A 15,063-nucleotide genomic window follows, 5' to 3' on the forward strand; every position below is an offset into this window, starting at 1 on the left:
AACAAAAGCAAATTTCAAATTAAGTATAATTAATATCCTCAATGAGATCTAAAGAATATCATAACATTAATGGAAAACAGATTGCTATTAAAATGAAATAGGGTTTGGGAAATTAAATAAACTCAAAAGGCAGAAATAAAAGAGACTTCCTTAAGGCAATTCCCAGAAGGGAATATAATAATTCCTTGTGGTGTTAATATTATAAAGATCAATTAAAGCCATAAATATAATTATGTGAATCTTCAAAGCAATTAAAATCTAAAGAATGGGTTAATCCAGCACTTATTACTTCCTTGGGTAGTAATTTTAACTTAATATTTGGTAGTGAAAAAGAAACAAAACTTACAGGTGGGTCTGTTAGACTTCGAAGGAAGAAGCTGACTCTTTGCATCATTGATTGCCTCCCAGCATCAAAATGCAAAGTAAGCCAGCTGGTTTTGTTGTATTTTATAAACCCCGAGCTCCAAACAACCATGTAGCATGTAAAAGGCCTTGACCAGCATGATGACCACAGTGTTCTGATGAAGATTTATCCCCATTCTATGGTCATCTTTATCCATTAGAAGTTCATGTGCTATGTGACTCAGCTGTATCTCCCTATTTGTTCTGGGTACTAGAAGTTTTACAGTCAAATGTGGTGCTCAATCATAAGAAGCATTTCATCCCAGTTGAAAGACATATTTGGATCTTTAGCTTTCCATTGGTACTGTAACTTTTTCTTTAAAGTATTTATGGGGACTGGAGTGATGGCTCAGCAGTTAAGAACACTGGCTGTTCTTTCCAACAGTTTGAGTTCAATTCCCAGTACCCACATAGCAGCTCATGCTTGTCTGTAACTCCAGTCCCAAGTGATCAGACACCCTCTTCTGGCCTCCATGGGCACTACACACAAATGGTACACAGACACACATGCAGGCAAGACAGACATCCATACATGTAAATAAAATTAAGAAAAAATAAAAATATTTCCTTGTTTATGAGATGCATTCAAGATATAAACAAATAGAAAGGTAATGACAAGAAACTCTTGTTTGAATATTCTACCTTTAGTTCAGAAATCCTTCAATTTTGATATCAGTGCTTATCTTTATTATATTTTTTGAAAGGTTCACTACTCAAACACATTTCACTTACCTGCACTATCCTCCTCCGACATTACAGTATGGCAGAGAGCAAGTAAGCGAAGAAATTCATGTACTTTGGGGTCCCCCCGCTCAATGGATTCCATCAGACTGTGGTCAAAGAAATGAAGTCTTCTTTCTGATTGAGATTTGCCTGAGAAGTCCACAGCCTCCTTTTTCTGTAAGAGAACACCACCACCAAGTCAAACCTTTTCCTACCAATAATCCATTGCTGTCTTTTCATTTTTGACCTTTGTACTTTTCATGGGGTTGTAATTACCTTACTTTAAAAAAAAATCTGCAACCACTAATTTATCCCAGATTATTTGAAAAACAGAAAATGTCTAGTATACATTCACATACTGCTGTCTTGGAGGGGAGTTCATTAAGACACAGAATGTTAAAGAGGAGGTGAAACATTCCATCCTGCAGTGAAGATCTTTAAACTCAGCAAGTAAACAACTCAGAATAGCTTCAGGAAGTCCCTGAAACCAAACAGATTCAACAGACACCCCCTCTCCTTCCACAAGTGTATAAGCAGTAAAGCCATTTAATAAGCTGTGAAGGAGACCCTCAGACCAGAAACACTGCCTGGAAGGGGCAGAGACTAGCCAGGCTGCCTCGAAGAGACTCAGACCGACTGAGCTACCTGGAAGGACACTCTCCAGCCTGTTGAGCTGCCTGTATGTTTTGCAGGTTTCCAACCTTCGTGAGCTGTCACCACACTAAGGTGGTCTCTGGTGATGCAGCTTCTGAGACATTCTGCTCCTCTAAGTAACCCCTCACCCATTTTCCTATAAATCCTCATAGTCCAATAAAGCTCATTGGACTTTGGTCTGCCTTCAGTTCCCTATCTGAGGTGAGTAGGTGTTTGTTCTCATATTCTTAGAATAGTGTCACATAACACCATCACCACATACTTCTGTCCATTTGAGAACTCCAACCTGATCTCCATGTTTTGTCCTTTTGTTGATTTCATGCGGTCATTACCCCACCTTTAAGACAATTATATTGTGATTTTGGAAGCTTTATGACAGTCTTATAAGTAATAAAATGTCCATTTCCCTTCCTAAATAGATGGTATCTCTCAACTTCTCACTTTATAGGGACACTACAACCATTCAATTACTCTGACCCTCCACTTTTCCACTGCGTTCCCATATCCAGGCTGATAACATATACCTTCTACTTTGTAACCAAAATTAAGTGTCCTCTCCAAAGATAAAATCATATTGCATTATTTAATGTTATCCATTTAACAGTTAAGCTTCACACTGTGGCTAGACTTCCTTTTCTTTGGCTCCAAAGTCTGAATCCATATGCACCTCACAGGAATGTTGAAGTACAGCTACCTGGACACACCCCCTCCATGTCCAGAATCATCCTTAGTTTTGAGAGAACGCTAATTCTCATGTATTCTTCTTTTACAAAAGTTACAATGCATCCTTTTGTGGGATGAAAAAAATGATGCTTTTGGCAATACACTCCTTTCTCCCTCTGGGTTCTGTTCACTCCCTGATCCAGGAGCTACAGGGCTACAGGGTCTACAGAGCTACAGGGCTATGCTCTCCCCAGAGGCAGCTGTCACACTTTCAGCCCCTCCACCACTATAGAGCTGGGATCACCTACAAAGCCATTTAACAGAGAGCAAAAAAATGGCATCTGGGGCTGAAGCTTGAAGCAGCATTGAGTTCACTCACTACTCCTTAGCATCAGACCCTATGGGATCACAGGATCCCTAACTAGTTGTCTTGACCCTATCCCCCACATTGAATACCTCGTAAGAAGCCAAGGAAGATGGAGTAGCAGGGAGAACTGAGGTGTTCTAGCTTTCTACAAGCAGCCCTGTCCCTGCTATCCCTAAGAGTAGTGAGACTTGATAACACTGAAGGACTTTGCAAAGGTTCCTCTGAACCTCAGAAACAGAGATTAGGGGTCCATCATAGCCAGGTCCACAGCACTGACAACGAAGAGCCCCAGAGCCTGTGTCAACCACATTCAATAAGCATGTAGACTAGGACAGTCTGCATGCCGGTGGCACAATTCAAACACCTTTCCACTATGTCTGTAGTGCCCTGGTAACCTGTCATCATACTCTCACTGAGATATCCTGTTCCCAGTCCAGCAGAGCAGCCAGATCCCTGAGTTTAGCACTGTTCCAAGAGGAATGAAGAATAGGGTGGGATTCTGCACAACAGGGGCAGGCTGGTGACTGTGGCTAGAGTCCCAGAGCCCAATGCCTTCTGAATTTCTGGGCTGAGACCCTGGTGTGACACAGAGACCCAGCCCCCCAGGATGAGACATGCAGCTCATTCCCACTCCTATGGCCCGGGCTCTGGCTGAACTGTTTAGTAAAATGGGAAGATATGGGACAGGGAGGGGCCCTGGTGAGGGACTGCAGAGTCAGCCCTCACTGGCACTTGGCCATGTAGGGCTGAAAGTGTTTCTGTCAACCAGAATTGTGCTGCTTTGTGAAGCCAACCAGTGTTGACCACTTGGCACCGAATCTAGTTGTCCGGTCCACCAGGTCAGTGAGCATGCCTTCCTGAGGCAGCACGGAGATAAAGGTGCAGATTAACTGCCAGTTATGGGTCTCCCTCTGCTCATCAGTCTTGAGCTTCTGTTTCTCCATGTTCCCCCTGAGACAAACCTCACAGTTTACAGTCTTGGCTTCCATACACTTCAGCATGATTACCTAGTACTCCCCCGCCCCCCACTCACGGGCTCACTAGGCTTTCTCAGACAAGTCTTCTCTCCACTGTCTTTTACTACCTCCTCCTCCTCAGGGCTGCTGGACCCTGTTACCTTGGCTTAATCTGATAGAAGATGAGGAACCCTTCCCACCATCTGAGTGCCAGGGGACTCAGTTCACCACCCTCAACAAGGTGCGGCAGGCAGGCCTGTGCTGATGACCCAGGTTACTGACATCAACACCCAGTCAACTGGGTCTCTAAAAAGCACTTTGGTGATGTGGGAGATGACAGGTCCAGAGGACTGTGTTGGCCTGACAGAGAGGATCTGCGTGCGGGGGTGGGTTGAGAGCACTGCCAATCTTGGCAGCTGTATCTGTGCTCTCGTTGGTAGAGGTGGGGAGGGCACTCGGTGTGTAGGCACGGTCACACCTGGACTCCAGCCCCACAGCTAGTCCTGATAAACAGAATCGACAGATCTTCCTGGGATTCTTGAAGCTTCTCAGCCCAGATGTTGATGATGTCGGGCTGTGACACTGACGGCTGCCTGTCTGCAGAACTACCCACTGAGCTCACTTGTCGCTAACAGCAGAACTGAGTTCTGCATGTCATCCTTGTCACTCTCTGGGCTGTCCTGGCCATGGGAGTGCTGCTGAGGTGGGCACACCGCAGCTTGACTGCAGTCCCTCCCTGCTGCCAACTCTTCTCCCTGCCGCATAGGGTCCTTGACGTTGCTGTGATCGCCTAGAGAGGCTGGCAGCAGCCAGACACAGTGGATAGAAGTCAGGGGGACTCCACTGAGGCTGCTTCCCGGCGGCTTCACCAAGAGATTGAGTTTGCTGGGAGAACTATGGGTTTGAACTTGTGGGCATGAACCAGCCACCTCCTCTGTACCACTTGCGTGGGTGCCCTCAGAGTTAGAGCCCTGCCTGCCTCCAGGGGGTCTTGCCTCTGTGTGGCTTGGTCTCCCCCAAGGAATTGTGACTCATGACACTTGTGAGTCTGAATCAGCTTGACTGTGTTTTTTTATAATCCCTGCATGGCCTCCATGGCTGTTTGTCAGTTCACCTTCAGAACAGATAGCCTAGTGCCATACTTAACCTGTGGTTGGGTGCCACTTGCAGAAGCAAGGCCCATATGCTTCATGGTGACCCATCAGGCTTCATCTGCCTACTCCCTCCCTCACTCCCAACCCAGGGCTCATGACCAGTAGGGTGGCTTTTCATCCCAACCAGCTCAGTGATTGGCACATAGATGACAATGGGGCCTGCACTGCTTCCTGGAGAAGTGATGTGCTTCTGGCCTGGCATGGCAATTATGTGCCTTGGCTTGCTTGGGGGCATTGCCAATTGCATAGCCTTGGCTCCCAGGACCAAAGCCTTTAGTGACATCTTTTGCGTGGCTCAGGGTAGGATCCACATCCATATTTCTGCAGTTCAGTGGCATACTAGGCTAAGCATGAGTGTTAGAAGAGGTGAAAATCAGCTGGTGGCAAAGGTCATGGCATTCACAGTGTCACCTTCAGTTGTATTTCCCACCAGTGTGCAGACCTTGCCTTGTCATGGGGCCTGCATTTTTCCATCCGTTAGAACAGGAAGATGAATCCATATACCTGGCATTTTTCTCTCAAGGTCACAGAACTCCACTTGTACCCTTTGACATCAAAATTTGTGGGAAATCTTGACCTGACTAAATTTTAAAAGCAATATCTGACCTGAAATAGTATGTGTCTTGTTCTAACCCTTTTGAACTATTATACTTGTGAATTAACATATAGCAAATATAGTAATGTGTTCTATAAATCTATAATTCTCACTAAAGATTTCAAAAGAAAGTGATGGATGCAACATACTATTTTTCTATAACCCAAAGCTTGTGAATTTCTAACCATTCTGCCCTGAATGTATTACTGACATTTGTATTACAGACTGGCATTTGAGTCTGAAGTGAAAAGAACAGATGCTATCCTGACTACTTTTTAAAAGAGAAGCAACGTGGAGAGAAATTATCCATTCCAAGATACAGTTTGTCAACACCTGAGGTAAAACTGCAGCCAGGCGTAGGCCCTTTCTTCCTCAGCCCAGCTTTATTCTAAAATGCATAGTACTGACTGAAATGAATATTACTGAAAATGGACCAGGAAATAGGCTAACAGCTTCATGAATTATGGCACATACAGATCCTAACAAGCATCTGGAATACACACTATTTTCCCCATTTTACAGATGAGAATCTGAATTGTCAAGGCCAGCCATATAGGAAGCGGCATAGTCAGAACTAGGCAAAACGGGCTGCTTTAAATATTTTGTAAATTATAGCTCCTCAGTCTAGCTCTTGATTATTTCCCCACCCGAACACAATTTAATAATCACTACCATTTAATGTATTTGTGTTATACCAGCTTTTTTTTTTCATGTGAGCATTTGTTACATCCTGAATATGGTAAATGTTTGTTTAATGTCCTTGAAAAGTCCGTGTATGTTGAATGTCCATGAAAAGTCCTTGCATGAAAAGTTGGTGTCCAGAGGGGTCATATTAGGCAGTGCTATGAACTTTCAAGAGGAGGTAATCCTGGTGGGAATGACTTTGATCATTGACAATGTGTCCTTAAAAGGGATTAGGTATCTCTTTTTTATCTGAAAATGTAACTGTTTGCGGTATCTATCAACCTACAGACACCTACACATTTTTATGGAGTAATTATGGCGGCGGTGGTGTACACTTTTAATCCTAGCACTTGGAAAGTAGAGCCAGGCAGATCTCTTGTGAATTTGAGGCCAGCCTGGTCTACAGAGTGAGATCCAGAACAGGCACCAAAACTACACAGAGAAACCCTGTCTCGAAAAAAAACAAAACAAAAAAATTGATCTCTTAAGGTTTCTGAGGCTAAGAAAGTTAAAGAAGCGTATGTATATTCTACCACCACAGTTTATGAGCACTGAAACACATTGTTTGCATATGCAGAAATAGCTCTAAAAAGATTTGGAAACTGTGACCAAGGCACCTGGGTTAAAAGAAATTTTGAACCATGTGAATCTATTTCTTTTTATATTATACTTTATATATCTCATGGTGGATAATATAAATCAGGCCTTTAGGAATGTATCATACTTTAAAAGCATACACAGTTTAAAATTAAAACAGAAGATGAAACCCATATCTTCTATACCTTAGTTATTTCTTTCTTCTGGCCCAGGTCATCTGGTACTTCACCTGCTAAAACAAACATTAAAAGTAAATAGTAAGTAAAATGGAAAGTAGTTTTAGATATTTAACTTTAGAAATAAACTTAGTATTTTTGTTTCATTTGGGTTTTGGTTTTTTTGGTTTTTTACATTTTGGGGGGAGTATAATACAATTACATCATTTACCCCCTTTCCTTTCCTCTCTCCAAACACTCTTATATACCCCTTCTTTCTCTCTTTAAATTAATGGTCTCTTTTTCCATTAATTGCTATTGTATGCACAAATATATGTGAATATATATATATATATATTCACACACACACATATATATATGTATGTATGTATGTATATTGGTATGCTCTTCCCTGAAGCACTACTACTAGATGGAATGGAATTTCAGATATTGGTAGAATATTTATTTATAGCCCTATACATGACAATTAATGTAGTGAGATGCTTATGCTTAAGATAAAGCTAAAATAAGTAGACATTAAAAATAAAATGATGAGACATGTGGCCCCAGCATCACTCAACCCTCACTAGAACAGCTTCCTTTTGCAGCAGATGGTAATTAACACAGAGACCCACAACTGAGAGACGGTGGGAATGCTCAGCCCTAAACAGAGCATCTGTATCCCATTCCATCCACCCAAGGCTCAGGGATCATGTTAGAGGAGGGGGCAGAAAGATTGTAGGAGCCATAAGAAGTGGATGACTACAAGAAAACTGTATTCTGGACATAGCAGGGCCCACATCAACTCACAGCAGTTGAGACACCAGGCATAAGACCTGCATAGTCTCAGGCCATACAAAATGCCAGTGTGGAAAGGGGATGTGGGCATAAAGTCACACTCTCAGCTAAGAAGCTATTGTCATTTGATAGCTACTGGGAGTGGGAAAGTGGGTTTTCTTTATGGGTGCTGCCTCCAGAGGTAGAGTATCCTCCACTAAAGGCCACACCTCCAAGAGCAGATGGGCAGCATAAGCTGCACTTGATGGGTTAATGAAAAAGAAGACACCAAGCTGGGTGGGTAGGGAACCTGGCATGGATTCATGGAGGAGGAGTCTTTGGGGAGGGTGAATGTGATCATTGCATTGCACAAAATGTTATTAGTTCTCCAGGAACTAATAACAAATGAGCAAACAATAATAAGATGGGGAACACTGGATGATAGTGCTCCCCAGAAGAGCCATAGACTAACAAAACCCCCAGTGCCTGCCATGGGAAACCTCCTTTTGATCTAGTGGTCAGGGTGAGTCCCAGAGACTTGTGAAACAATACAGATTGTTATTGCTCTTGGCTACCTCCCAGAACTTGCTCAAGAAACTTCAGACACAGGACTGGGAGGAATCAAGCTGGAACTGACCTGGAAGCCTCCTCCTGAGAACTAGTTTTAATAGTATATGAAGATGCTATGTGAGCTACCAAAGGGAGAGAAAAAATGTTTATTCTACACTGTTGTATGCTGGAAGTGAACAATTACATTTTATATTTCTAATGAAATGATGAAAAGAAGACAAGCAACTGTGTCTTTGTACCAAATGGTCCCTCAAAGAGATCCCATTGCAGAACTGTGATAAAACAGAAGAAAAATTAAAAGTCTAAAACAGAAATAGTTCAGAAAAACAAGATGTAGATAGGTGTGCTGGCTAGTTTTATGTCAACTTGACACCTGCTGGAGTCATCAGAGAGGAGGGAGCCTTAATTGAGAAAATGCCGCCATAAGATCAGGCGGGGGATAGGGGGGCGCGGGCATTTTTAAAATCAGTGATTGATGTGGGAGGGCCCAGCCCATTGTGGGTGGTGCCATCCCTGGGCTGGTGGTCCTGGGTTCTATAAGAAAACAGGCTGAGCAAGCCATGTGGAGCAAGTCTGTAAGCTGCACCCCTCCGTGGCCTCTGCATTAGCTCCTGTCTCCAGGCTCCTGCCCTGTTTGAGTTCCTGTCCTGACTTCCTTTGATGATGAACAGTGATATGGGAAAGTAAGGCAAATAATCCCTTTTCTCCCTAAGTTGTGTTGGTCATGGTGTTTCATCACAGCAATAGTAAACTAAGACAATAGGTCAGAGTAAAAAGCTAAAATTTCCCAAAACCAAGATCTATGATTCAAAACAAGATTAAGCTGTGCCCAGAAAAACAATTCTGAACAGTTTGGGAGTGTGCAAGGAAGAATATGCTTTAAAGGCATAAATACATTATAAATTATAATGCATATGAATCAGGGCCAAAAGAGAATACTTAACTCTTTCCATTCCTTTCCTATATACTATGAGGGAAATTGCAAGCTTTCATAGGATTTTTTAAATGTGGGCATTTACAAAGATCTCTATTTGAAAATGTCAAGAAGTTATTTCTAAAAGTAGCCTGCAATAAACATTTCTACAAATGGTTGTTGATCCACATGTCTAATACTTTCAGACTGCTTCTCAGAAATGATACTAGTGTGTTAATATGAAGCAAAAGGATCCCTAAATTTCATAATATCCTAAAATATTCTTACTTATACTATTTCTAAAATATTCTTACTTATACTATTTAGGTCAAGGCAGTATTTTTAGAATATCTCTGAAAATAATGTCTATCTATTTTAAGTGTTGGTTCTATGCTATTTACTAGGCATGATGTGAATATAAGAAGAAAGAATTCTCAGGCTGGAAGTCATCATGTGCACTACCAAATAGGGCAGACTATGGAGCAAACAGTAGAGCAGAGCTGAGGATACCATTACTGCAGGGTTGATGGTGGTGGGGTTCAAAGAGAGGGGTGCCAAAAGGCAGGACAGTGTAGAACATCAACTTTTTCAACCTCTTGTTTTCCTTCAGAATAAAATCCTGCTTTAAATTATTAGGCAGTGTGTGAGGTTTCCTTCCCATCAGGAGACAAAGAAAAGCTATCCTCTCTTGGAACTCCTTGACTTCCCAAAATGTCTGACTTCCATGAATTAAGGTAAGAGATCCAGAAGAATACTGTGGAAGGAAGGTCCTGTCAGGCCTCCATGTTCTCTACAGAAGGAGTTGTCTGCTAACTAGCCAATATCAAGTTGAGAAGGGCCGGCTATAAAAAGGATGCTTGAAAACGCAAATACAGATTATTTATCCATATAGAAGAGTGCATAGAGGAACTTGGCAGCAGTGAAGGTTCCCTAAAAGGTGTACACTTCAGGAAATAAATACTAAATTTCCTCACAAACACGTATATTGACATTGGTCCCGCATCAGACATAGGAGGAAGCATAAGACATTGGCTTAACAAGATAAATCATGCTGACTAGAACTCATCCTTCCAGGGAATTTGGCCTCTGTGGCACTACAACACAAAACCACATAGCAGAGTATCAGAGGGAACTGTCTCTACCCACGAATGGCAACAGATCCTAAGTTTCATTAAATTGTTCCAAATGTGTACAGTAACTAGTTCATGGATGTTCATTACCTGCCAAGCACCACAGCAATACTTAATAAGAAAGTCATGATGATTTGGGTAACAGGTTATTATTTTTTAATGATGTTGCTTATTTATTTATTCATTATCAAGAGGAAGAAACTTCTCCCTTACCATAGACGCTCCCATTAATGGAACATTTTTTAAAAGTCATGATGTTTTGAGTGAGAGTTCCTGTTTTGTCGGAGAAAATATATTCAATCTGGCCCAGCTCCTCGTTGAGTGTGGTTGTCCGGGCTTCAGCAGGCATTGTTTTTGCAGCATAATACATCTTCCGGTCCCAGTTTATAAAATAACTGTGTCCCAGACGGATTACTTCCACACTGTCATCCATTGAGATGAGAAAGAGAAAGAGAGAGAGAGAGAGAGAGAGAGAGAGAGAGAGAGAGAGAGAGAGAGAGAGAGAAAGGAAGAAAGGAAGGAAGAAAGAAGGGAGAGAAAGAAAAGATTCCATCAACACCTGAACACACAAAGCTTTGCCAAAGTCCTCAAGAGGTTCAAAAAAAAATGTAAGTGCTCCGTCCCTAGAGCCTAGTGACCTTCAGAAATGCCTCAGCTGAGAATCTGCTCATAAACCTTAGTGTCCAAGTGATTTCCTTACAAGCATCATAAGGCAAAATGGCCGCCTCATCAGGAAGCTTCAGGCAATGGCCTATGGTTCTCTATATTAAATAAGCCCAATGGGGAGTTTTGTATGATGCGTTAATTTGAAACTCCATCTGTATCTCAGAGTAAACAAATCCTTATTGAAGATATTTGGCAGATATCTAGTTGGAAGAAATGCATTCTAAGACATAGATATGGTCTTACTTTGCAAAAGAAGCCAACAGTAAGTCTCTATTAAACAAACAAAAACGAAAAAGAAAAGAAAAATGTAAAACTTTGAAACAGGAAAACCATATTAGCATAACTTTTTTTTTTTTTTTGGTTTTTGTTTTTTTGAGACAGGGTTTCTCTGTGTAGCTTTGACTGTCCTGGAATTTACTCTATAGACCAAACTGTCCTTGAACTCAGAGATCCACCTGCCTCTGCCTCTCAAGTGCTGAGATTAAAGGTATGTGCCACTACCACCCAGCTAATATAACTTTTATTATACTATGTGATTATAATTTTTGTATTTATTCACTATTCTTGCCAGTCTCTTACTGTGCCAAATTTGTAACCAAAACTTCATTTATATATAGATATAGATATATATATACATAAAACTGGAGGAAATGTACATGTAAAGTTCAGTACAATCAGTAGTCCTCAACATCCCTTGAGGGTCCTGGAAGATATATTGCTCCTGAATGGAGGGTCACTCCACAAAAATCACTCCAAGTTTTCAATTGTCTGCAAATCTGGCAGTTCCCTGTAAACTCAAAGCAAAAGGAACATAGTGGCTTTTAATTCTCCCATGCTGCAGTACAAGCCAGTGGAAATCTACAAAATTCACTCAAATTCTGGGGCCTTAAAATAACCTGTAGAGAAGATGGGTCTCCTTTCCGCTAGGGAAAAGAGCGTTTAGGAGGGTGACAGTACAACATGCATCCCTTTCCTTCATACACACACACACACACACACACACACACACACACACACACACACACACAACTTGTGGCTGGGCCTTTCTTAATGCATAAACACACTGCCAGCATGGAAATACCTTATCAAAATAAATGTCTTTGTTCACCTGGAATTGTTAACTGTTCAAAGTAAATCATGAGCTCTCGCCATATGGCATTAGTTTACATATTGTACCTATCCAAAAGCCTAATGGGGGATTCTGTGGAAGGCCTTCAGCCCTCATCACAGAGACACCTGGCAGTTCTCTGTTCCTATATCATAGTGTTTAAGCATTTAGGACCAAACAGCCTGAAATTTCTTGGAACACTTTTCCCCTCCGGTTGAGATCACGGTTATTCAGCGAGAGAAAAACCTCAGCTTTTCCTCTTCACCCATCCCAAATCCCACACAGCTTAGGGACAGAGGGAAAAACCAAGGGCAAGCATCAACCACGCAGACTTAGATCTTCATTCTGACTCTACAATTAGCTATGCAATCCTGAATCAATCAATTCCCCATTTCAGCAGAGCTGTTTGAAAAGATTTGGGGGACACATACATGAGATAAAGGATGTGAATCTTCTTATGTAACACACATTAACAAAGGAAACAAAACCATCTATGGACTATGGCCAGGCCTCCTAGTCACCGTACATTACAGAGCACCGGGAAGCGGTTTGTGAAACCATAAAAAGCGATGCAGAAGAAGGTAGTGAAAGCAGGAAGTGCTGTGCCAGCATCAAATCAACGTGGCTGCACACGTGTAGAACGGTATCTAAAGGTAGACGCTGCTGTTTCAACGAAAGGAATACAGAAATCAATCATTCTTCATGTCCTCAGTTTTATAGAGCAGCACATAGTTGACAAACACAAGACAAAAAGAAGACAAGTGCTTTTGGGGAGACCAGGGGTGTTACTAGCAATGTCGAGACCAAAGCCTGGGCTTCTGACATTAGAAATGTGGGTTTTTCTTAACAACTACACGCTAAAAGTCAAAGGAATGCTAACCTGGTAATCTAGCTGTGGTTTCCATTTTAAAAAAAAAAAAAATCTTTCAAAACATTAAATGAGAAATATCAGAGCAGTACAAAGAAAGAAGATACAAAGAGTGTGTGTTATCCACAAGGACATAAACTGTGCATGTGCAGAAGGTAAGCCACTGTGCACATGTGCAGATGGTACACCTCTGTCACATTTGTTTTTAGGACATGAAAGGAAAGCTAAAGAGCTGATTATAGCTTTTCTGGCAAAGAGCAGCATTTACTATAGGCTTTATAATGGGGTTCAAGCATAAGGTTCTCAGCACCAAAGATGAGCCAGTAGAATACAGATCACACAGTGCCCAGGCTACCCACAGCTCCAGAAGGTCCAGAGCAATTTGTGGTGATGTGGCCACATGCCTCTACTTCAAGTCAATTTCCTATAACTGGACATTTCAGTTTCCTGACTTCTATCCAAAACAAGCATGAATTTTGTTCATTTACTCCCCTTGTTTCATTATTTTGGAAAGAGAAAAGAGAGGTTAGTCATTAGTGGAGATTCAGAGCTTGTGGCTTTGTATGCTGCTAAAGTACTGATGGCAAGAAGTGACCAAAGCAAAAACTAGTCCTTTGTTGGCTCCAGGATCTCTGGGCCTACCTGATTCAGTCTTGGAAGAATTGGGATAGAGAATGTCTCAGGTAGACTTATCAAAGTCTCATCGAACACACCCATTCACATACATACATGTACGAAGTCATGGGAAAGGGAAGAAAGGACGAAAACATACATATGTTTGGAGAAAGAGAACACAGAGAGAGAGAGAGAGAGCAGACATACACTCACAGAGAGGGAGAGAGAGAACACACACTCGAGAAAGACAAAGGCAGATAGAGACAATGATAGACCATTTTAATATCACTCTGTGGTATGAAATTGAGAAACTGTAGATCAGGATAGTGGGAAAGATGAACCATGCTTACTAAAAATGACCAGGTACTACCACCTACCTTAATTTGAGTCCTTTCTGTATTTATAGTGGCTGCCAATAATAAGGTAATTTCCCCAATGTTACAGGGCTGATGAACGGTAGACCCGCACCTGCATCCTGGTACCTGAGGCAGGCCAATGACAGGGAAGCCACATCTCAAAATATCCCAGGTCTTCTTTTTCTTACCTTAGACCAGCTCAATTTTATTGATCAGATTGCATGAGCTTCTAGCATAGTTTACATGTTCCAAAGAAATGCATTCCTAAGAAACCTTACTAATCAAGGAGAAAATAAAATGTATTTGTTGTGATTTAAAAAAAAAAAGTACAGGTTAAACAGAATTAAAGCACTAAGTCACCTCATTCCTAACACGTGGAGCAGATCATACACAGATCATCATGAGTGATGAAACTATTTCATTGTAGTGTAAACTCTTAGCTCACCTCACATATAACGAAATGGGCACAAGCGTATTGAGGATGATAATATATGACCAGAACGTTAGGAATCCTGAGAACAGGGAACTCTTCTCGCCTTCTCTCCAGAAGAGGAAAGTTCTAAGCTGGTCCCCAGATTCACTCTTCCAGATTGAATTTCCTATTCCAAGAATAATTCCCAGGCATACCAGAAATCCAAAAATCTAAAGGAAGAATAGAAGTATAGAAGTCTGGTTAAGGTTAATGTGAACCCTAATAATTTAAGTCAAATCAACACTATCTAACTACAAGTCAATTTCCCACAAGAAATTGTCATTTGAAACCAAGTTATATAAACCTTTTCTTACTTACAATAAAGCCTATGAATAAAACTCATATGGCTAAATATCTGACACACAGTTTCTCACTTAATTCTCCCACTAACCCTCTTTGAGGCAGATACAATCATCCACAGATTAAAAACAAAAGAACAAACACAGAAAAGACTATTAGTCTGTGGATTGACCACTGTCACATAGGCAGCTACACACCCTTACTCTGTGACAAATCACATGCTTCAATGAAGCATGATGTCCAGAAGACTGTAGTGTGCCCTCAGTGCCCTAGAAAACCCCAGTTTACATATATTGTCCAGCTCAGTTGACAGCTTGATGGACCTTGGAATCACCATG

At 41.5% G+C, this 15,063-nt stretch overlaps 1 protein-coding gene across 1 annotated transcript in view; it reads right to left on the minus strand.

Annotated features, from left to right (window-relative positions):
- Atp8b4 (ATPase phospholipid transporting 8B4 (putative)) overlaps positions 1–15,063 on the minus strand; it is a 237,398-nt gene that overhangs the window by 71,189 nt on the left and 151,146 nt on the right. The window contains exons 13-16 of the mRNA XM_052723786.1: positions 14,399–14,595; positions 10,554–10,762; positions 6,981–7,027; positions 1,135–1,300 (exon numbers count right to left, since the gene is read on the minus strand). Coding sequence (XP_052579746.1) covers positions 1,135–1,300; positions 6,981–7,027; positions 10,554–10,762; positions 14,399–14,595 — 619 coding nt within the window. The remainder of the gene's footprint in view (positions 1–1,134; positions 1,301–6,980; positions 7,028–10,553; positions 10,763–14,398; positions 14,596–15,063) is intronic.

This window comes from Peromyscus californicus, unplaced genomic scaffold (assembly GCF_007827085.1).
Source record: "Peromyscus californicus insignis strain IS unplaced genomic scaffold, ASM782708v3 Scaffold_7__1_contigs__length_154581171, whole genome shotgun sequence".
Classification (NCBI taxonomy): Eukaryota; Metazoa; Chordata; class Mammalia; order Rodentia; family Cricetidae; genus Peromyscus; species Peromyscus californicus.